General features: G+C 42.6%; 1 protein-coding gene across 4 annotated transcripts in view; it reads left to right on the top strand.

Annotated features, from left to right (window-relative positions):
• CLUL1 (clusterin like 1) overlaps window positions 1-23,093 on the top strand; it is a 58,604-nt gene that overhangs the window by 9,055 nt on the left and 26,456 nt on the right. The window contains exons 1-4 of one of the 4 annotated variants that reach the window (XM_025364949.1): window positions 9,692-9,810; window positions 14,944-15,062; window positions 16,140-16,288; window positions 22,355-22,522. In XM_025364949.1, coding sequence (XP_025220734.1) covers window positions 14,957-15,062; window positions 16,140-16,288; window positions 22,355-22,522 — 423 coding nt within the window. In that variant the 5' untranslated portion in view covers window positions 9,692-9,810; window positions 14,944-14,956. Of the gene's footprint in view, window positions 1-9,691; window positions 9,811-13,595; window positions 13,689-14,943; window positions 15,063-16,139; window positions 16,289-22,354; window positions 22,523-23,093 lie in introns of those variants that run through there. The other 3 variants (XM_025364948.1, XM_025364946.1, XM_025364947.1) reach the window with 3 other exon arrangements.

Raw genomic sequence — 23,093 nt, 5'->3', positions numbered from 1 at the left:
TTTTTTTTTGAGACGGAGTCTCGCTCTGTAGCCCAGGCTGGAGTGCAGTGGCCGGATCTCAGCTCACTGCAAGCTCCGCCTCCCGGGTTTACGCCATTCTCCTGCCTCAGCCTTCCCGAGTAGCTGGGACTACAGGCGCCCGCCACCGCGCCCGGCTAGTTTTTTGTATTTTTTAGTAGAGACGGGGTTTCACCGTGTTCGCCAGGATGGTCTCGATCTCCTGACCTCGTGATCCGCCCGTCTCGGCCTCCCAAAGTGCTGGGATTACAGGCTTGAGCCACCGCGCCCGGCCTCCTTCATAATTTCTTTGAAGTTCATCTAAGTTGTGTGTATCAATATTTCACTCCTTCTAATTACTGAGTAGTATTCCATGGCTTGGATGTACTAGAATTTATTCATCCCATTCAACCCATTAAAGGACATTTGGGTGGTTTCCAAGTTTCCAGTTTTGGGCTATTATGAACAAAGTTGCTATGAACATTCATATACAATGAATACTTTTTGTATGAATGAATGGAATGGAATGGATAGGATTTAGTGATCGGTTATGTGGGATGAAGAGTGGCAAAAGTAGGAAAAAGTAACCCTCAATGCAATGTGCAGCCAGCAAGTACTACTACTAACAAAAAAGAGTTTATTTTGTTTCATACATATATTTCTATATATACATACACATGCTTTATTAATAACCAAAGAATATCCTTTTCAAATGAAAACAATAATTTAACATAAACTATGAACTTAAAATCTAAAGTAAAACTTGACAACAGTGATGCAGGATTTTTTGCTCCTTAGCTCAGTTGGGTCTGTGTTCTTGTCTTATGCCCAGGAAGAAATAGGTACCCGGACATCAGAGAATGAGTGGCGTAGAATTTATTAAGCAAAAAGGAAAGCTCTCGGGAAAGAGTGGGGTCCTGAAAGCAGGTTGCCGGTTGCCCCTTCATAATTGAATACAAGGGCTTCTATATAAAAGCTGATGGGGCTGAGTTCCCTGTTCATATAAGGCATGAATTCCTGGTGGCTCCACCGCACTCCCCCAGTGCATATGTGGGCCCTTCATCCGCTAGGGACATGTTTAGGCAAGCCGCCTGTGCACGCTCCCTTATCTGCACAAAACATGGGTTGGAGGTTCTCTGGCGACCCTTCCCTTGCTTTCCGCCTAAAGCAAGCTGGCTAACTCCTTTCAACAATAATAAAGACATACGGACACTGGTTCTCAGTACAATCGTTTTAAATATTTAAGTAAACTTAAAATGGTGTTTGTTTTGATTTGACATTTTAAAAGATATTGCTGTTCTAAAAATTCTGGTTTTTTAGTTGTTTGGGCTCCTATTGTACAATGTGCTATTACTATTAAGCATTATTGTATCATGGCATTCCTCAAATAGTTTTTAAATTACTTTTAATTTGAAGAAAGAACATTCTATACAGTCATGGAAAGTGTCAAGAATGAAAATGAGGCAGGGCGCGGTGGCTCACGCTGTAATCCCAGCACTTTGGGATGCCTAGGTGGGTGGATCGCTTGAGCCCAGGAGTTTGAGACCAGCCTGGGCAATATGGTATAACCCCCTGTCTATAAAAAATACAAAAATTAGCCAGGTGTGGTGGCCCATGCCTGTAGTCCCAGCTACTTAGGAAGTTAAGGTGGGAAATCCTAGGTGACAGAATGAGACCCTGTCTCAAAAAAGCAGAAAAAAGAAAATGATAAAGGATACATACCAGGAAAACATGCATGGTATTTTGTATCATCTGCTTTAGAGTAATTCCAGTATAGTGGGTTTTTGTTGTTTATTTTATTTTTGAGAAAGGGTCTTGTGCTGTCACCCAGGCTAGAGTGCAGTGGTACGATCTTGGTTCCCTACAACCTCCACCTACCAGGCTCAAGCCATCCTCCCGACTCAGCCTCTGAGTAGCTGGGACTACAAGCACACGCCACCACGCCCAGATAATTTTTGTATTTTTTGTAGAGATGGGATTTTGCCATGTTGCCTGAATGCCAGCCTCAAGCAATCCACCCCGCTCAGTATCCCAAAGTGCTGGGATTGCAGGCGTGAGCCACCACACCCGGCCCCAGTATAGCAGTTTTTTCTTTTCTTTTTTATTCTATGTTTTAATGAATTTACACGTTACCCAAATGTTCCTTAGGTTTTCTGCCCTCCAAGATCATTCTGGAAGAATATTTAAGAATATACCAAATAAGAATATTCAAGTCCTCCCCTGTGGGTGGCAGGAAGAACCCCCTTCCCCAGATGGTATCTAGCACCTTGGCTGGGAATTGCTTCCTCATGCTCCTAGGTCCGGGTCCTCTCTTGGAACGACGCTACCACCACCGTGCAGACCCACAGCAGGAAGAAGGACAGCCACAGTCCCTCAATCCCCTGTCCCCAGGGTGTGCACAGCCTGACTCCTAACTCCCCACCACCGACTCTAGGGGAAAAACAGCACAGGGCAGGAAACAATTTTCCTTGTCACCAACCTTTCTCTGAGGGAACCTACTGGCCACCTCCCTCTTAGGACCAGCCCATCATCCACAACATGGAAGTCCAGCTTCCCCTCAAATCAGAATGCTTTCTTCATGACATTTCTTTGCAAAGTACCAGGACCCACAGCTCTGAGACTCTGGCCATCCTCCAACCCCTCATTCCCACCCCATCTTCCTTGTCCTCACCCCTGGTCAGGAGAAGCCAAAACATCAGTCAGCGTCCCAGGAATTAAGCGTGGCTTTCTCACCGAGGGCTCGCCCCAGATCAACCACCGGCTTCTTCTGATGTAGTCAAAAGGCTATTAGAGTCTTCTCAAATGAAAGAGATTTTATCAAAGACTTGGAGAATAAAAGCAAAAGAGGATTATATAATAAAACATAAAACAACAAACACATACACACAAACAAAAATAAATGTGAGATATGATTCTCCCAGAGTGTTTAGAGCAGGAATGTTCTTGGGCATCTCTCTTTAGCCTTCCTTGCCACAGGGCAAGGCCAGATCACCCTCAGTGCTCACTACTTTGCAGTGTTCATAGAATATCTGTAATAATTTTAGTAGGCTTCCTAAGACTTCTTTTCCTTTCCTTTCCTTTCCTTTCCTTTCCTTTCCTTTCCTTTCCTTTCCTTTCCTTTCCTTTCCTTTCTTTTCTTTTCTTTTCTTTAGAGTCACGTCCCTCTCCATTGCCAGGCTGGAGTTCAGTGGCATGTTCATAGCTCACTGAAGTCTCAAATTCCTGGGTACAAGTGATCCTCCCACCTCAGTCCCACGAGGATCTGGGACTACAGGCATGCACCGCTATACCTGTCTATATTTTATTTATTTATTTATTTATTTATTTATTTATTTATTTATTTATTTTGAGACAGAGTCTAGCTCTGTCACCCAGGCCAGAGTGCAGTGACACGATCTCAGCTCACTGTAACCTCTGCCTCCCGGATTCAAGCACTTCTCCTGCCTCAGCCTCCCTACTAGCTGGGCTTACAGGCTTGCACCACCTATATCCAGCTAATTTTTGTATTTTTAGTAGAGACGCAGTTTCACCATGTTGACCAGGCAGGTCTCGATCTCCTGACCTCAAATGATCCACCCACTGTGGCCTCCCAAAGTGCTGGGATTACAGGCATGAGCCACCACGCCCAGCCTATTTTATTTAAAAAATTTTTTTAGACAAGGTCTAGCTCTGTTGCCCAGGCTGGAGTGTAGTGGTGCAATCACAACTCACTGTAGTCTTGATCTCCTGGGTTGGAGTGATCCTCCCACCTTAGCCTCCTGATTAGCTGGTACTACAGGTGCATGCCACCACCCAGCTAATTTTTAAAAAATTTTTTGTAGAGACGGGGTCTCACCCTGGTGTCCAGGCTGGTCTCAAACTCCTGGGCTCCAGTGATCCTCCCACATTGGCATCCCAAAGTGCTGGGATTATAGGAGTGAACTACTGTGCCCAGTCTTTTAAAAAATTTTCAAGAGATTGGGGTCCTGCTATATTGCCCAGGCTGGTCTCCACTCCTCCTGTTAAGTGATCCTCCCACCTCAGCCTCCTTGAGTAGCTGGGATGACATTACAGGCACACACCACCACCCCTGGCTCTAAAACTTCTTCTGTGCCATTTGTGCACTTCACCCAATTGCCTCTTTATAGTAATTAATTAGGATCTTGGGTGAAAAAAAAAAGCCAACAGTTATATATAGTCCTCAAAATTGTGTATGTATCTGAGCAGTCATCAGTTGCACAGTGCAGAAGGATGAACTACAGTCCCTCCATCTAAAAAGCGTTAGTGACCATCATGGAACCGTCAGATGCGTGCCAGACCAAAGCAGAGTGAGGCTGTGCTGGGTGCTCTGTTTATGTCTGCCCGTGCTCTCACTTCTCTGTCTTGCTCTGTGCCCTTGCGAAGTTGACCCTGCGTTGGCATCACCAGGTCTGAGTCTGCTGGTTTCTTGGGTTCCCCTTGAAGGCTACTGCTCCCACAAGGCAACCACGGTCCCAGCTCTAGCTCTCACTGAGCTCCAGAATCATTGTTTCATCCCCTTACTCAAGTGAGAATAATTCTGTCTTATTCCAGGACCCTGACAAATGGACAGGCCAAAAAATCCCCTAGGTATTATCTGATCGTGGTGATCAGGGAGGTGTTTGTTTTGTTTTTTTAATGCAGACACACAATTTTAAAAATTATTCACTTTCACCTACTATAAGAAAAGTCATATTAATTCACAATTTTGATTAAAAGAACAAACAACTTCTGTGACATTTTGGCTAACAAGTGGTTCAGTATTAAAGCTTTGTCAACCAGGTGCAGTGGCTCACGCCTGTAGTCTAAGTGCTTTGGGAGGCTGAGGTGGGAGGATCACTTGAGGCCAGGAGGTCGAGGCTGCAGTCAACCACAATCTCACCACTACACTCCAGCCTGGGCAACAGAGTGACACACTGTCTCTAAACAAACAAACAAATAATAAATAAAGTTTTTTCAAGCATGGCAGATAATGGCCTGGATCTCTTACTGCCTTTTAGATACAAATCTGGCAATAACCAAAGAGTTTTCATAAGGCCTGTTGATCTATTTATAAGATATGCAAATAATTTACTTGACCACTATAATAATCTAAATCTATTGTCTTTATCTTCCAATAATCCAGAGTCAGCACACAAGGATTCTTTTTTCCGTATAATATAGAATGAGTATTCCTTATCTGATATGCTTGACGCCAAAGTGTTTCAGGTTCTGGATGTTTTGGGATTTTGAAATATTTGCATATACACAATGAGATATCTTGGGGATAAAATCTACGTCTAAACACAAAATTCATTTATGTTTCATATACACCTTATACACGTAGGGTGAAGGTAAATTGACACAATATTTTAAATAATTTTGCACATAAAAGAATGTTGGTATATATTGAACCATCAGAAAGCAAGGTGTCCCTGTCTCAGCCACCCACAAGGACAGTCTGTAGTTGTCTGGTGTCACCATCATTCCTCATTCCGAATTGATACGCTACTGATAAGCAATCATTTTCTTATACTTACACATAAGCACTTAGTTAAAAAATGACATATATATCTGGCATGCTCAGAAAAGTTATATTGCAGCAGAAGGGAGCTGGGAGGGTCCTTTTTCCCTTGGGGAACACTGAATAAATTGTGTATTATGTGCCTGTATTCTGACTGTGACCCCATCACATGAGGTTAAGTGTGGAATTTTCTACTTGTCTCTCTGTGCTTAAAAAGTTTAGATTGGCCAGGCACAGTGGCTCATGCCTGCAATCCCAGCACTTTAGGAGGCCAAGGCAGGTGGATCATTTGAGGTCAGGAGTTCGAAACCAGCCTGGCCAACATGGTGAAATCCTGTCTCTACTAAAAATTAAAAAATTAGACTGGTGTGGTGGTGCACGCTTGTAATCCCATCTACTCGGGAGGCTGAGGCAGGAGAATTTCTTGAACCTGGGAGGCAGAGGTTGTAGTGAGCAGAGATCACTCCATTGCACTCCAGCCTGGGTGACAAAGCTTGACTCTGTCTCAAAAAAAAAGTTAGATTTTGGAGCATTTTGGATTTTGGATTTTGCATTAGGTCAGTTCAAGTTGAAAAGAAAATCTGATTTGCTCAGGACAAACTTAACAAAACAAGTGAGATATTCTGATACTATATATATGCTCCTGTTTATATTTCCTTAATTAATTTGGACTTGGAACAACTTAGCCAATAACGGATTTGAGGATGAGACTTAAATGTTACTGTACAATGGTTAGAAAGATTCATTCCTCTATGTTATCATCAACTACTTATGGTATTTTACCCATCCTGCTGTCATGGAGATCAAGAACCAAAGTAAAACACATTTGCCAGGGTCATAATAATGTGGCCAGAATTTAAAGAAAAACTTGATTTTTAATTATGTATGATTTTGCTTGTTTAGTCTACCGATTTCTATTTGCTTTAGCTTACTCAAAAATAAAGCGCAGCACTTCTAGGGCTATTGACTCATGTAGGCCTTTATACTGCATGGGTCCAGATGCAATACATCTGGCGGTGTGCTTGGATTGGCCACTGGACTGAAGGAGAGAGAGAAGTCTGGGATGGTTCCCAAATGCTGGACCTGGTGACAGGGAGATATGGCAGGGCGAGCTTGAGGGGAAAAAGCTGGGTTAGGAACCGCTGAAACTGAAGTCCCTGAGGGCTGTGCCGACAGAGAGAGAGGCGGTAGAAGGTTGCCTTTGCCTGTCTGTGGTTCTGGGCAAGTTCATTGAAAGAGAGTTCCAGGCAGTAGAAATAAGAGTACCCAGGACAAAGGCCCAGGGAAGAGAAAACATCTGACGGAGGACAGAGGAAGAAGGGTCAGGAATGAGACTGAGCAGGCGTCATGTGTCTGACACCAGAGCCTGACACATAGTACGCAGTAGACACTCAGCAAATACCATAACAGAGATGAATCCAAGGCTGGGGGAGGTGGCTCATGCCTGTAATCCCCACACCTTGAGAGGCCTAGGTGGGAGGATCCCTTGAGTCCAGGAGTTCAAGACCAGCCTGGAAAACATGGTGAGACCTTGCCTCTAAAAGAATAAAAACTAAACATTAAAAAAAGAGATGAATTCATAACCTGGCTGCTGGAGCCCACTGTGGGTTGGGTGGGCATAAAAAGCCAGCCCACTCTTACCAGCAGCTAATCAATAATTTGCCTGGAATTCTGAGGCTCTGTCCCACATCTTGGCTGCTCCTGCTCTCAGATCACTTTCTGGCCGATCCCAAGTCCACTTTCCATGCTCCTTGCTTCCTTCCTCCTGGTCTCCCTCACACTTTCCTTTCCTACTCCCCTTCCCCCCGGGGCCCTGGCTCAGCCCAGCACAGGGAGAGCCCTGTGCCACCTATTACAGCTTGCCTGCACCTTTGCGTCTTTCAGAGTGGAGCACCTACAAGATAACCCTCCCCCCAACCTTTTTTTTTTTTTTTTTTTTTTTTTAACCAGTACAGATTGCCTCTCATAGCATAATTGGACTTCATTATTATCCTTAAAGACCCTCTCTCTGTGGCAGATTGGAATGGATAAGATAAAGAAGATTGAGAGGATGAAGAACCCATCCTGTTTTGCCAGTGAGAAGGGGGTAGAAATAAAAAGATTAGGAGGGCTCAGGCGTGGTGGCTCCAGCGTGTCATCTCAGCTACTCAGGAGGCTGAGGCAGGAGGATCACTTGAGCCCAGGAGTTTGAGACTATAGAGCGCTATGATTATGCCTGTGAATAACCACTACACTCTAGCCTGGGCAATATATCAAGACCCTGTTTCTAGGGGAAAAAATATTTTTTAATAAATTTAAAAATTAAGGGAAAGGTAACCACATCCTGCTACAAATAAAAGAAGTTGGAGAGGTAAGAGGAGGACCAAGAGCTAATGGCATCATTTACACAAAAAGAGATGCTTTAAAATCAGTTGCTCATCCAATTCCACAAGGACAAAAAGTAAGAAAGAGGATAGAGAGTCACCAGTGGATTTGGTCATCATTGGCTTCTTGATGACTTTAGCAACAAAAATTCTTGTTGGTAGTGAGAGTTAGACCCTGGTGGGCTGGGTAGAGGGTTCCTAGAGCACGAGCAAAGGCCCGTGCCAGCCAATGGCCCCCACTACACTCTGCCCTAGCCTTTCTCATCTCAGAAAATGGCATCCCCCATCCAAAGCTCAAGTCAAGAATCCAGCAGCCACCCTTGATTCTGACTTCCCCTCACCTCACAGTCCAGTCCCATCTCCAAAATAAGTCCCAAATCTCACCACTTCTCACTCTCCAGAGAGCCACCATTATCTCTTTCCTGGCGATTAAAACAGCTTCCTAACTGGCTTCCCTTCTACCTTGCTTTCCCATAGTCCATTCTTCTCAGGACAGCAACAGTGGCCTTTTAAAACTAGTACATTGGCCGAGTGTGGTGGCTCACGCCTGTAATCCCAGCACTTTGGGAGGCCAAGGCGGGCGGATCACGAGGTCGGGAGATCAAGACCATCCTGGCTAACATGGTGAAACCCCATCTTCACAAAAATTACAAAAAATTATCTGGGCATGGTGGCGGGTGCCTGTAGTCCCAGATACTTGGGAGGCTGAGGCAGGAGAATGGCATGAACCCGGGAGGTGGAGCTTGCAGTGAGCCGAGATCGCGCCACTGCACTCCAGCCTGGGAGACAGAGTGAGACTCCACCTCAAAAAAAAAATAAATAAAAACAAAAATAACAATAATAAAATAAAACCAGTACATTATCGTTACCCTTTGGAAAATCCTCCACAATTACGCAGTCTTTCTTCAAAAAATATATGTATTTCTGACTTCTTACACTGCCCAACTTATAGGATACGCACGTTTCTGATCTCCAGCTAATATCACACTTCTTCTGTCCCCGCACTCTGCCACACTCGGCCAGGTTTGTTCCCACTCCTCCTGCACTTGCTGTCAGATCTCAAAAGAGGCATGCTGCTTGTCTTTCAGGCCAGCCGGCTTCACACATGTGCCATGTGCACCCCTCGCTCAGAAGGGAATCTGTACTTGGTTTAGATCTATTGTTGCCATCTTGAAATTCTTAATACTCTTTGAACACGGGGTCCATATTTTCATTTTGCACTGGGCCCTGAAAATTGTGTAGCTGGTTCTACTTTCAGGGATTGTATTAGAAGTCTCCTCCTCAAAGAGGCCTTCCTTGGCCACCTATCCTCAAGTAGCCCCTCCCCTTCTGAGTTACTCGCTATCCCATTATTCCCATTTAATTTTCTTTATAACAGTTGTCATGCTTTTATACATTCTGGCTTCTGTATTTATTTGCGTGTTGTCCAGTTCCCTCCCTTTGGAACGCAGCGTGAGCACCTATAACACAGAGACTGCTGTATGCCTGGTGCAGAATGTAATGAGTGCTCGATACATTTGCTGAATAAACTATTCCAAGGGTTGAACTTGCTGGAAGCAAGAGAAGCACTATTTTGGGTATAATGGAAATTTTAAATGTACTTGATTTTAAATGTACATTCTAATCAATAATTAAATTTGTATAGTGCTGGTCCAAACAGATAAATTCTGGCTTCACGATGATGGTTAAGTGGAATATAATTTTCTCATTTTGTATTCAAACTAGACCTTTTTCATGAAGGAGTTTGAAGTCTAGATTCAATGCCTACCTTTGCTACTTATTATATGGAACTAAAACAATTATTTTATTTTATTTTATTTTATTGAAATGGAGTCTTGCTCTTGTTGCCCAGGCTGGAGTGCACTGCTGTGATCTCAGCTCACTGCAACCTCCACCTCCCAGGTTCAAGCAATTCTCCTGCCTCGGCCTAAAGAGTAGCTGGGACTACAGGTGCGTGCCCCCATGCCCCACTAATTTTTGTGTTTTTAGTAAAGACAGGGTTTCACCATGCTGGCCAGGTTGGTCTCGAACTCCTGACCCAAGTGATCCGCCCGCCTCGGCCTCCCAAAGTGCTGAGATTACAGGTGTGAGCCACCGCACCCGGCAATAATTTTAGTTTAGTCTGAAATTTTTTTTTGAGACGGAGTCTCGCTCTGTTGCCCAGGGTGGAGAGCAGTGATGCGATCTCAGCTCACGGAAACCTCTGCCTCCTGGGTTTAAGCAATCCTTCCGTCTCAGCCTCCTGAGTAGCCAGGATTACAGGCACCTGCCACCATCCCCAGCTAATTTTTGTATTTTTAGTAGAGATGGGGTTTCACCGTGTTGACCAGACTGGTCTCAAACTCCTAACCCAAGTGATCTGCCTGCCTCAGCCTCCCCAAATGCTGGGATTACAGGCCTGAGCCATTGTGCCTGGCCTAGTCTGAATTTTTTAAAAAGGTTATTGTTCTACCTTCCAATGACATTGCACTCTATGTGGCTCAATAAAACATTTTCATTTATAATGACTAATTTGACCTGCTCAGCAATCTCTAAGAGAGACAAAGTAGCTGTAATTCTTCATTTTACGGGTCACGTCAAATCATTTCGTACATTCCAGCTATGTGGAAGCTTGGGGAGAATATGTGAATAATAATCACAGAACTTCACAGCTGGGAGTAACAGTTGGAAATATTTCTTCCAATAATCACATCTTTTATGAGAGGACGATGAGGTGCAAGTGGACAGGACCATGAGACAACCGTGTGGCAAGGAAGTTAATGAAACTTGACCTCTTAAGTCAGTGATCTTTATGTCCATCGTTCCTTTTGAGCAAGTGAGTTAGCCAACCTTTGTCTGCAAAGAGGGAAATTTTTGATTGAGAATTTACATTCTGCTTCTAAAATTTTGCTTATTATTGTGAATCATCTTCTTTAAGTTTATTAAATGAACGACTGAATAAATGGACATAAGGAAAGAAGGGAGGGAGGAAGGAAGGGAGGGAGGGAGGGAGGAAAGGAGGGAGGGAGGGAAGGAAGGAAGTAAAAGGGAGGGAGGAAGGGAAAGAAGGAAGGAAAGAAAGGGCGGGAGGGAAGGAAGGAAAGAAGGGGGGAGGGAGGGAAGGAAGGAAGGAAGGAAGGAAGGAAGGAAGGAAGGAAGGAAGGAAGGAAAAAGAGAGGAAGGGAAGGAAGGATAAGTCTGATGACATTAGCTGCTATTATATTCTACGTGGATCATTTATTTAGATCTTTATCTTTTGTTTTACTTCTCTTATGCATATTCTCCTCAACCTTTTTTCAATGGGCCAGAGGAGGAGGACTGCCTCTTGAGACTGCGGAAGGACTTCTATCAGGCTAACGCGCCTGGCCTCTCACCCTCCCGGTTCTCACCCTGAAAAGCAGAGTGTTATTTGATTCATGTTCTTAGTCTCTGGTTGTCAGTTGAGGAGAACTCGTTAGAGATTTGCCCTCTTTCTATCTTTTTTGGACCTTACTGGTGCAAGACAGCAAATCCTAGCTGGTGTCTATGGGACACATGCTCTCCTGGATTACATAACTGCAGGGACCACTGTCATTGCATCCTGGAGCTGGTTCTATATAAGACACAGCCTGAGTAGTTAGAATACAGGCTTCCTAGTCTGCTCTGGGCCAGATGTCCCAGTCGGAAGCCCAAAGGTTGTCTGGCTATGCCAGTGGCAGGACGGGCAAGTCTAACTTAAGGGTGAGATATTAGCAAGACCACTAGGTCATGCATCTAAGATGCTCTGTCCAAGCCTGAACTTAGCAACAATAAACTTGACATTTTGAAATCCATCGATTCCTCTATTTTCCAGTTGATACCACATGCATCTTGTTGCCATCTTTCTTAATTAAGATGACTTTGCTTCTAAATCTCCTTAATTATCAAACTGCTATGTATAATATTTTGTAATCCACTTAAATCTTGAGTATAATGATGTCATAATTATGAAAGTGACCGGATTCACATGAAGTATTGCTTAATCTTAAGAACAAAATGGCAGCTGTGAAAACAGATGAAGTAATTAGAGGAAGAGCCTTTTTGGAAGCTTCAAGATATTTTCAAAGTAATTAGTACTAGTTAGCAATAAAGCTCTGTTCTCAGAAATTGCTCTTAAAGGAGGAACATGGATTAAAGAAAAAAACCTGCTACTAAGAAGGAAGCCACTAGACTTCCTAAAAACTGGTTCCGTTTTCAACAAAATTTGGGTCTGTTGAAAAAGAACACATCAGGCCGGACGCGGTGGCTCAAGCCTGTAATCCCAGCACTTTGGGAGGCCGAGATGGGCGGATCACGAGGTCAGGAGATCGAGACCATCCTGGCTAACACGTTGAAACCCTGTCTCTACTAAAAAAAATGCAAAAAACTAGATGGGCGAGGTGGCGGCGCCTGTAGTCCCAGCTACTCGGGAGGCTGAGGCAGGAGAATGGCGTAAGCCCGGGAGGCGGAGCTTGCAGTGAGCTGAGATCCGGCCACTGCACTCCAGCCTGGGCAACAGAGCCAGACTCCGTCTCAAAAAAAAAAAAAAAAGAAAACGAACACATAGATGCCAGCCTTGACGTCAAACGGACCCAAACTTGGACAATAGTAAACTAATGAGCAACGGTGCACAGAGTCAGGGTAGAGCTGGACAGTTTCCTATAACCAACTTTTCCAGGACTCTGCTCTGCTCCTCCTGAGAAAAATACCCAAAGCGCTGCCTCTTCCATTGGCCAACCATGCATCTTTCAGGATAGGACACATCTGTTTATAGGTGTGGATTGTAGTTGCTCAGAAGTGACATTAGGCTGTTAAAAATAATAATAGTTTGAGTCTTGCTATGAGCTGATCTGTTTTCCAACAGAGCTAAGAGGTTTCCAGCTAAAAGAGGGCATTAATGGGTAATCAAGGCAGCTGACATGGGGTGTGGCTGGGCCTTGAATGTGGGTCACTCTCTGTGCCCAAGCAGAGCAAAGATAAACTCCAGACTGCATGTTGCTCAGAGACCAGGACCAACTTCGTAGGGCCCCTAAAAGGTAGGTGGCCAAGTTCAGAATTGTCAAGGTCTGACCTGCTTAGACAAGTACTGAGTACATAGTAAGTAAGGATTGGCTAGTCTCTCAAAACTTGCAAACAGGGCCCAGGGTGATCTTGAGATTTCAGTTGCCGGAGAGACCCATCACGTAGATTCCAGAGTTGGCTATCGTGACTAACAGCTGTCTAAGTTGTTTTTAAATGAATCATTAAGGGCTACATTTTCAGTTCAGCTAATCAAGTAGCAAATTGCAGTGGACCTAAAATACTCATCTATTGCATTATGTATATGCTAGGCTTTATCACTTTAGTGGGTTATATCGCTTCATATACTAATAGTCAAAAAATGTCAAAAGAACAAACAGAACAAAAATGCCACATGACTGTGTAAGTACACTTTTCAAACTGTTTTATCTAAGAGTTTACTCACTTTCACATTGTGGTTTCTAGTATTTCCAATCTAAGAGACTTATTTTGCCTACCTAGGAAACTACATATTTTAAATTGAAAATTAAAAAAATATTTTTAAGGTTTTAATGAGTCCTATCAAAACACATTTGTATAAAGGAAGGTAGCCCAAGGTCACTGTTCCCAATTGTGTACACAGCCTGCCCCCTAGTGTTTTCTTCTAAACAGTATCAAATTTTAGATCATAGTTTTAATCTCAAAATGTTGGGTTAATAGGATTAAACACTGTGTCATCAAATTGATAGGACACAGGTAAATCCCTGACACAGATGAAACTTAAAGCAGAGAAAAACAAAGGTCCTTCCAGAAGCTGGTGGCAACTTCACTGGGGAGATATTGCAAAGTTAGTGGTAAATATACTATATTAAAAAGTTTTGTTTTGTAAACAGAGTAATGATAAGAAGAAGAGTTAGTTGAAATTATGTATGTAAAATGTGATAACTATATAATTACTAGTACAGTTGCTAGTTTATGATTGTATTAAAAAGATATTCCAAATGTTGATCAAATAATGGAGGTTTCTGTGGTTGTTTTCTTTTTAAAATAGTCAATATATGTAAAGCAGATAAATATCCCCTTTGTGGGAGTTAAAATAATCTAGCTTATTTTATAGTTTTAACTTTATTAAAGCATACGGCTATTCTAACTTATTTAACTTTTCTTAGTAAAGTTTTAACCTCTGTATTTGGAATATGTGTAACTAATGTATATCAAATTAAACTCAAAGGGAAATTCATTAACTGAGAAGAGAAAATTTTACCTGTGCACTATTCACACCGCATAATGGGTTTTATAAGGAGTATGAGAAAAATGTGTGCGGTTGGTTTTGCTTTTTAAAAAAAAAAAAACATAGCGAACCACCTAGGTAAAAACTCACTTGAGAACATAGAATTTTGGAGGGAAATGCCAGGCGCGGTGGCTCATGCCTGTAATCCCAGCACTTTGGGAGGCTGAGGTGGGCAGATCATCTGAGGTCAGGAGTTCGAGACCAGCCTGACCCACATGGAGAACCTCCATCCCTACTAAAAATACAAAATTAGCTGGACTTGGTGGCACATGCCAATAATCTCAGCTACTTGGGAAGGCTGAGGCAGGAGGATGGCTTGAACCTGGGAGGTGGAGGTTGTGGTGAGCCGAGATCGTGCCATTGCACTCCAGCCTGGGCAACAAGAGCAAAACTCTGTCTCAAACAACAACAACAACAAAAAATAATAATAATTTGGAGGGGGAAAAAAAGATCCATCTAACAGATTCGAATCAATTCTGTGTTTCCAGATGTTTACTGTTGACAAGAAAATAAAATGAAGCTTGGACTCTGAGAGGATGTGATCTATCCTCTCCATTGCATTGAGTTTCAAGTACTTCACATGGCAGCCTTATTTAACTGTCATGAAGAATTTAAACCAAACAGGGACTCGAATTTGTTTGTTTTTTAAACTTACATTTCAAACTTCCTTATGTCTCTGGCACATTAGCATAAGTTGTCTAAAGTCATAAAGAAAAATTGACAGAAAAATGCTTTGGAGCCCCAGGTGTTTTCAATTGATGCCAACAGAAAGTAACCTAATGGAAGGCATTTGATGCGAGTTTATTTTTCCTTTGCAGTAACAGCGGGAACATGAAGCCGCCACTCTTGGTGTTTACTGTGTATCTGCTATGGTTGAAAGATTGTCACTGTGCACCCACTTGGAAGGACAAAACTGCTATCAGTGAAAACCTAAAGAGTATGTTTGGTTTCTTGTCTGTGCTGTGTCCTGTTTGCATGCTGGCTGTTCTGCTGGCATTTATAGTGAGTTGCAGTTGAGAGATAACCATATTCGCTGTTTTCACGGTGAAACGTTCTCAAGGCACTTAAACCAAGTCATCACGACGCCAAACATCTGGATAAAAATAGAAAATTCCAATCACGTCTCTGCAGGCGTTCACATTTCCAGATGTTCGTATCATGTAGATAAAACCTGCCAATTTTTTCACTGCATTTTTTTGTATCATCCAGATGGTTGGTGTCATCTCAGCACAGCTCTAATGAACAGTGAAATACTTTTCAAGCATTTGAAAAATTTAAACCATTAGAGTAATCTGTGCAATTATTCTTAAACTAGTGAAAGAACGGGTTATAATTACATTGAATCTGGTTGTTCTGTGGCCATTAACTTGCAGCCTTTGCTTGGTGATATATGCTTTGGGTACTTAATATTTAAAAGAACAAATTAGCTAAAATGTAGCTGATTTAGGGTCTGTAATTAAAATCAGAGTCAAAAATAAGCTCCTTAGTAGGCCACATTAGCTATTTTGAACAGGGAATGACAATGAATTTTAAATTTATTAAAGGTGTATAAGACATATGCATTAGGTTATTAAGGAAGCTTGTATTACATGGGATACTTTCTAGGTTTCATGCCTCCTTATTAGGTGACTGAAGCTGAAAGAAAGAGAAATTGCTGACTCTGTTTGAGGTCCCCAGTTGGGCGCTTACTATAAATTGTGAAGAAAATGCAAAATTTTATCTAATATAAACACATTTGAGTCTTAAATGAAAGAAAAAAATGGATAAATGAAAACAGGGCCTGAGCAAACTGACAAGAATGAGGTTCAGTGAACTCTGTTTAGGAGCTTACAAGTGAGGAACAGAAGGTATGGTCCATGTGGCAGCTGACAGCTAATTCATTATGATCTGCTTTCAGAATATGAGCCTATAAAAGAACAGTGAAGCCTATCTTTAGGAGACATGAAAGACTGGTGAACTCGGTGTTTTGTAATCTGATCAGATCTCAAAGAAAAAATTGCCACATGTCTTTTAGGTTTTTCTGAGGTGGGGGAGGTAGACACAGATGAAGAGGTGAAGAAGGCTTTGATTGGTATTAAGCAAATGAAAATCATGATGGAAAGAAAAGAGAAGGAACACACCAATCTAATGAGCACCCTGATGAAATGCAGAGAAGAAAAGCAGGTACAGTCATTGAAAATAATATCTGTTCTTACACAGATCTGGACCGGAAATATTATACTTGTTAGCGCTCTTGATGAATTACTTGCTTTCCTTAATAACACATTTTATGGGTAGCTGCTTTTATTAGAGGAAAAGTTTGAGGGAAGCTTCAGACTTCCTTGAAGAACATATTTCGTGTAGGATAGGCTTCTGCAAGACTCCAAACCGGAGTCTGGGGGAGTCATCTCTGTTTAAACGCTGCTTTCTCAAAAATGGATTATTCTTGGTCTCTTCTGAGTTAGGATATTGAGTCAAAAGTATTTGAAGAGTGTTTTTTACTAGATCAGTGGTCTCCAGAATTGTTTTTTTGTTCTGTTTTGTTTTTGTTTTTGAGACAAAGACTCGCTCTGTCACCCAGGCTGGAGTTGATCCCAGCTCACTGCAACCTTGGCCTCTTGGGTTCAGGCGATTCTCCTGTCTCAGCCTCCCTCATAGCTAGGATTACAGGCTCCTGCCACCACGCCTGGCTAATTTTTGTATTTTTAGAAGAGATGGGGTTTCACCATGCTGGCCAGACTGGTTCCGAACTCCAGGGCTCAAGCGATCCACCCGCCTCAGCCTCCCAAAGTGCTGGAATTACAGGCATGGGCCACCGTGCCTGGCCCAGAGTTTTTTGGTCTCTCATTCCTATGACTAAAAAATGTGTTAGCACTCACTCCTAAATATATGCATATTAACTTACTTATAAATTAGATATATAAATTGCTACCATTAATATCTCAAGACACAATATGTATGTGAGGTGAGATTCACCATTAGCGAGTGTGGATGTAAGTCCATATTTCAAATAATCTTCTAAATATTTTGAAACTTTCAGTTGACTTGCCAGATCTGATTAGATCACCATAGTTTTCCATTGTCACATGGCCAATAAAGAGCTCATAATGATCAAGTGTCAGCTCTGCCATGTTGCTTTTGGTCCACTTGAGCTTAAATTATTCATTTTTTAAAATCTGCCAAGTTTTTTTTTTTTTTTTTCAAGAATCTTGTTAACCATGCTGTGCATTTAGTGAAGGTTAGTTTAGTTAAAACTAGATAATAAAATCCATCAGTCTACCTGAGTTCTCTTACATGGCAACTCATTATAATTGGCCGCATGTGCACAGAGCAAGGGAACTATAGTCGATTCTTCTGGAATGTAGAGGATCCCCTCTTTCCCAAGGTCATCACATACAGTTGGGCACATACGATATCTAACATATGCATCTCAAGAGAGTACCATGTATATCCAATAATGCATCAGCCTAATTCACTTTTTTAAATTCAAATAGCTTTATTTAATAGCTATAGCTTGAACTACATATTTTATCAATGGAGAACACATATTCAAACGTCTTCGGAAGATGTAAAAAATTGTTCCTATGCTACAGTATAAAGTTCAGTAAATTTCTAAACTATAAACATTGAATAACTTGCAGTTTAATGACATTAATAATTAACATCACACTCAAAACAATGACTTTTGTTTAAAAAGGTTATCTTCAAACATTACCCTTAAATCAAAGAGGAAATTAAAACTGTAACGAAAATAATTTGGAAAATGTTTTCAATTTTAATATTGAGAGTAAATTACTTTTTTTTTTTTTTGGCAGGGGGGACGGAGTCTTGCTCTGTCGCCCAGGCTGGAGTGCGGTGGCGCGATCTTGGCTCACTGCAAGCTCCACCTCCTGGGTTCACACCATTCTCCTGCCTCAGCCTCCCAGTAGCTGGGACTACAGGCACCCGCCACCACGCCCGGCTAATTTTTTGTATTTTTAGTAAAGGCGGGGTTTCACCATGTTAGCCAGGGTGGTCTTGATCTCCTGACCTCATGATCCGCCCACCTCGGCCTCCCAAAGTGCTGGGAGTACAGGCGAGAGCCACTGCGCCCAGCCAAGAGTGAATTACTTTTTAAATTTATTTTTATTTTTTGAAAAACGTTAAGTTGTAAAATATGTATAACAAAATTTACCATAATAACCATTTTTAAGTGTACCATTCAGTAGTGTTAAATACATTCATACTGTCATGCAACCAATCTCCAGAAATATTTTCATCTTGCAAAAACTGAAAGTCTATACATATTAAACAATGCCCCATTCCCCCCACCCCAGTCAGATTTTTAATTTAAAAATACAAGTGGAAGTTCTAATATTTTCCAACTATCCCTCTATCTATAAAGTTGGGGGCCACTGAATTTCAGATTGCTGCTTGCATCTTTTTACTACTGAGCATCATGGCCTCTGGGAGTCCATTAAGCAACTGGAGCCGGGTAGTGTGACAGGCTGACCCCAAAGCTGCGTGTCAGCCTGTCACCGGACTGGTTGATGTTGCAGCCCCACCTACTGCCCTGAGTCAGTCAGGGTTCTGGCAAGGAAAGGAGAATGCGGGACCAGCAGCTGCAAACACTTCTCCCTTTTGGCAGCAATCAAAAGATTTTGAGGAAATCTAAAATAACTCCTCATCAGGAAAATGTGGAAGCCCCTCCAGCTGGGATCTTCCCTGGTGGGCTTGTGAGCCTGGCCATCTGGGAATAGAGACACTAGATAGCAGTAATACACTCTTCACCAAACACATTATCACATGGAATGCTTTAAACATCTGGGTAAACCACTACTTTCATTTTATAGCTAAGAAAACTGGGGTTTGAGATGTTTGTTAATTAACATGTTACTCCAACACTGTAATGAATGAACTGAGATAAAGTCAGCAGATGTGTGCATGGGGGACCCAGTGACTTTCTGCTTTACTCACTTCCCTGAACCTCCTGGCAAGGAGGATAGGGTATACAGCTGTAACAAGAATATTCCACTTTGGGTGGGTCAAGTAAGCAAATGTGGATTTCACTTCTGGCCCTGAAGAATCCAAGCAACTAGCAGAATTTTTATTTATTCTTAAAATCCTTATTGTACAAAAATTCATTGAATTATACTCTTGAGTTTGAGGCACTCAATTAGAAAGTTAATTGGAAAAAAAAAAATCTGTTTAACCCTGAATATCCCTCCCTAAAATTACTTAAAGCCTAGAATAAAGGTCAGTTTAGACAAATTATGAATTGGCAAATATGGTGTTAGCAACCCTCGTCTCTCAGTATTGAGCCCCACCCATTCTCAAGGGTACTGTTCAGTGGTGACCCACATCATCTCTGCCCCCTTCCGCTACCCCTCCTTATTAATATTTAGTGAGACTATCTGAAACTTCTTAAGCAGGAAACCCTAGAGAAGGTTAGAGTGATTTGACCCCCAAACCAGGTTTTATTTGTTTTTATTTTTAATGAAATGGGGTCTTGCTATGTTGCTTAGGCTGGTCTTGAACTCCTGGGCTCAAGGGATCCTCTTGCCTCACTCCCAAGTGGCTGGGATCACAGGCACGGGCCACCACACCTGGCTCAACACCAGGTTTATATAGTACTTTTGATAAACTGTCAACTATAGGAATAGAGTTACAAGCATGAATCTGCCAGTTGGTACAATGTCTAGCAGGAAATGGAGGGCATCCATAGGACATTTCCTTTAGGAATGTTTACCAGACAGAGGTCTACTTCTTCCATGGCAATGTTTCACTTCCAAAACTTGGGACCTGTGATTTGGTAACTGTTTTTTTTTTTTTTTTTTTTTGAGACGGAGTCTCGCTCGGTAGCCCAGGCTGGAGTGCAGTGGCCGGATCTCAGCTCACTGCAAGCTCCGCCTCCCGGGTTCACGCCATTCTCCTGCCTCAGCCTCCCGAGTAGCTGGGACTACAGGCGCCCGCCATCTCGCCCGGCTAGTTTTTGTATTTCTTAGTAGAGACGGGGTTTCACTGTGTTCGCCAGGATGGTCTCGATCTCCTGACCTCGTGATCCGCCCGTCTCGGCCTCCCAAAGTGCTGGGATTACAGGCTTGAGCCACCGTGCCCGGCCTGGTAACTGTTTTTTTGTTCTGCTTCTGAGCAGTGAATGGAAGGAAGCCTGAGAGATACTAGTTATTATACTGGACTAGTTATAATAATAGATGCCTTGCCTATGATAATGGATACTAGTTATAATAATAAATGCCTTGCTTGTTTAGCTCATTCAATTTAAAGACCTTGAGAAGTAGATACTATTATTCCTATTATTCTTATTTGCAAATGAGGAGACTAAGGCTTATACATATTAAGTAATTTGCCCAAGGGTACACAGTCACTGTAGTTTGGAATTGGGAATATTAGGATTTTGGCTTAAGAGGACAATGAGCAGAATATGTAAAATTGGGACTGATTGAGAAAATCCTGGAGGTATTGTTACTTGCCTTGGAGAAACAACCTTTTTTTTTTTTTTTGAGACAGAGTCTTACTCTTGTTGCCCAGGCTGAAGTGCAATGGTGTGATCTTGGCTCACTGCAAATTCTGCCTCCCGGGTTCAAACGATTCTCCTGTTTCAGCCTCCCAAGTAGCTGGGATTACAGGCACCCACCATCACGACCAGCTAATTTTTGTATTTGTAGTAGAGACAGGGTTTCACCATGTTGGTCAGGCTGGTCTCAAACTCCTAACATCAGGTGATCCACCCACCTCGGCCTCCCTCAGCCGGGTGCAGTGGCTCATGCCTGTAATCCCAGCACTTTGGGAGGCCAAGGTGGGCAGATCACTTGAGGCCAGGAGTTCGAGATCAGCCTGGGCAACATGGTGAAACCCCATCTCTACTAAAAATACAAAAATTAGCCAGGCATGGTGGCACACACCTGTAGTCCCAGCTACTCGGGAGGCTGAGGCAGGAGAATCACTTGAATCTGGGAGATGGAGGTTGCAGTGAGCTGAGATTGCACCACTGCACTCCAGCCTGGGTGACACAGCCAGACTCTGTCTCAAAAGAAAAAAAAAAAAAAAAGATATAAGATTCCAAAATTGTTCTGCAAAGTCCAAGGACACACACACACACTCCTGTCTGGGTCAAAATGTGTATTTGGCAAGCTGGGGCCCTGGTAGTTTTCTTATGTGGATCATAGCAAACGCTACCTGGCTTAGCAGCTGAACTTTACAGTGAGAGCAACTGACAAATCCTAGCCAGGCAGAGAAGATGTGGAAGACTGTCAGTGCCCAGGTGATTCTTTGGGCTTAATACTCCAGGAAAGGGTCATTTCCATTAGCTCTGAGGCTCTCTTCTTATGGCCAGATCCACTATACTCACTTAATTCCCCTGCACAATATCTCGGCAGGTAGGGGGCTGGGGTTCAGAAGTCCAAACTTGCAGGGAAGCCAGAGGTTTAGGCAGGGGCACAGGAAGAAAGGTCTGTTGCACCATAGTGCTCACCCATGAGGCACTCCAGGGGCAGGGCTGAGGCTGGCAGGGACAGGTGCCACTGCTGCTGGGCTCCTCACCACCCAGAGCAGGACTTGGCCAAGTACAGCAAGCACCACAAGGGGGAGCGCTGGGAATATAAACAAGAAGAACAAAGGCTTGTTTATATTCCCATTTATATTTATTTAATATTACATTATATAGAAATATAATATATTTATTATATTACATTCTAATTGCAGAGATGCAGGATGGCATCTCTGCAATTAGAATATAACTCAATGGGAACATTTAATTTGACATACAAGAATGCACTTTCTTGCAATGTTTAAGCATATACAACAACTAAGACAGCATAAATGAAAGAAATAAAATGTGCCAGCTTTATAAAGTGTAAAGCCCTCTTTCCCCATGCCCCAGTGGACGAGAATTGAAGACAAACTTCCCAGTAAATAGGTAAATCACAATTGTTCCCAGATCGGGATGGCATCTTCATTGTCAGGTCACCCACACTTAGAGTAATGTTTGTCACATAGCAAACACTCAGTAAATACTTAATGAACAAATGAATGAACAGATGAATAAGATTTACAATCTTCAGTAGGGATCAATCAGCACTCTTTTCTTAAACTAAACAGAAAGCTTTGGAGGAGATCTGACAGCTGCGAGGCACCTGAAGGAGAAAGAATGAAAAAGCAGTTTAGAATGTGCACATTTCAAAGGGTGAAATCAATTAAGGTGCACATAGATCATGAAATGGAAATTGGACTTTTGTTTCTACTTTTAATTAGGAGGCCCTGAAACTTCTGAATGAAGTTCAAGAACATCTGGAGGAAGAAGAAAGGCGATGCCAGGTGTCTTTGGCAGATTCCTGGGATGAATGCAGGTCTTGCCTGGAAAATAACTGCATGAGAATTTATACAACCTGCCAACCTAGTTGGTCCTCTGTGAAAAATAAGGTAAAAGAAAAAGAGAGCTCAAGATTTCACAGGTTTTTGTTTTGTTTTGTTTTGAGACGGAGTCTGGTTCTGTCGCCCAGGCTGGAGTGCAGTGGCCGGATCTCAGCTCACTGCAAGCTCCGCCTCCCGGGTTTACGCCATTCTCCTGCCTCAGCCTCCCGAGTAGCTGGGACTACAGGCGCCCGCCACCTCGCCCGGCTAGTTTTTTGTATTTTTTGAGTAGAGACGGGGTTTCACCATGTTAGCCAGGATGGTCTCGATCTCCTGACCTCGTGATCCGCCCGTCTCGGCCTCCCAAAGTGCTGGGATTACAGGCTTGAGCCACCGCGCCCGGCCTGATTTCACAGTTCTTAAGGCGCCTGTTTCAGCTTACTATTTTATTACTTTATGTTAATGTTTAGAACAGAGGCCTTTTGCTTTCCAGAATCTAATACTAATGCTTACATCCCATCACCTGTGTATACGTGATTTATAAGGTAGAGCATCCATTCAGTGGACACTGAATGCATCTCTTAAAATATCCTGGCTTTCTTTTTTTTTTTTTTTTTTTTTTTTTTTTTTTTTTTTTTTT

This window comes from Theropithecus gelada, chromosome 18, assembly GCF_003255815.1.
Source record: "Theropithecus gelada isolate Dixy chromosome 18, Tgel_1.0, whole genome shotgun sequence".
Lineage (NCBI taxonomy): Eukaryota > Metazoa > Chordata > Mammalia > Primates > Cercopithecidae > Theropithecus > Theropithecus gelada.
Note: the sequence above shows the minus strand (reverse complement) of the source record. Positions and strands in the feature narration are given on the sequence as shown.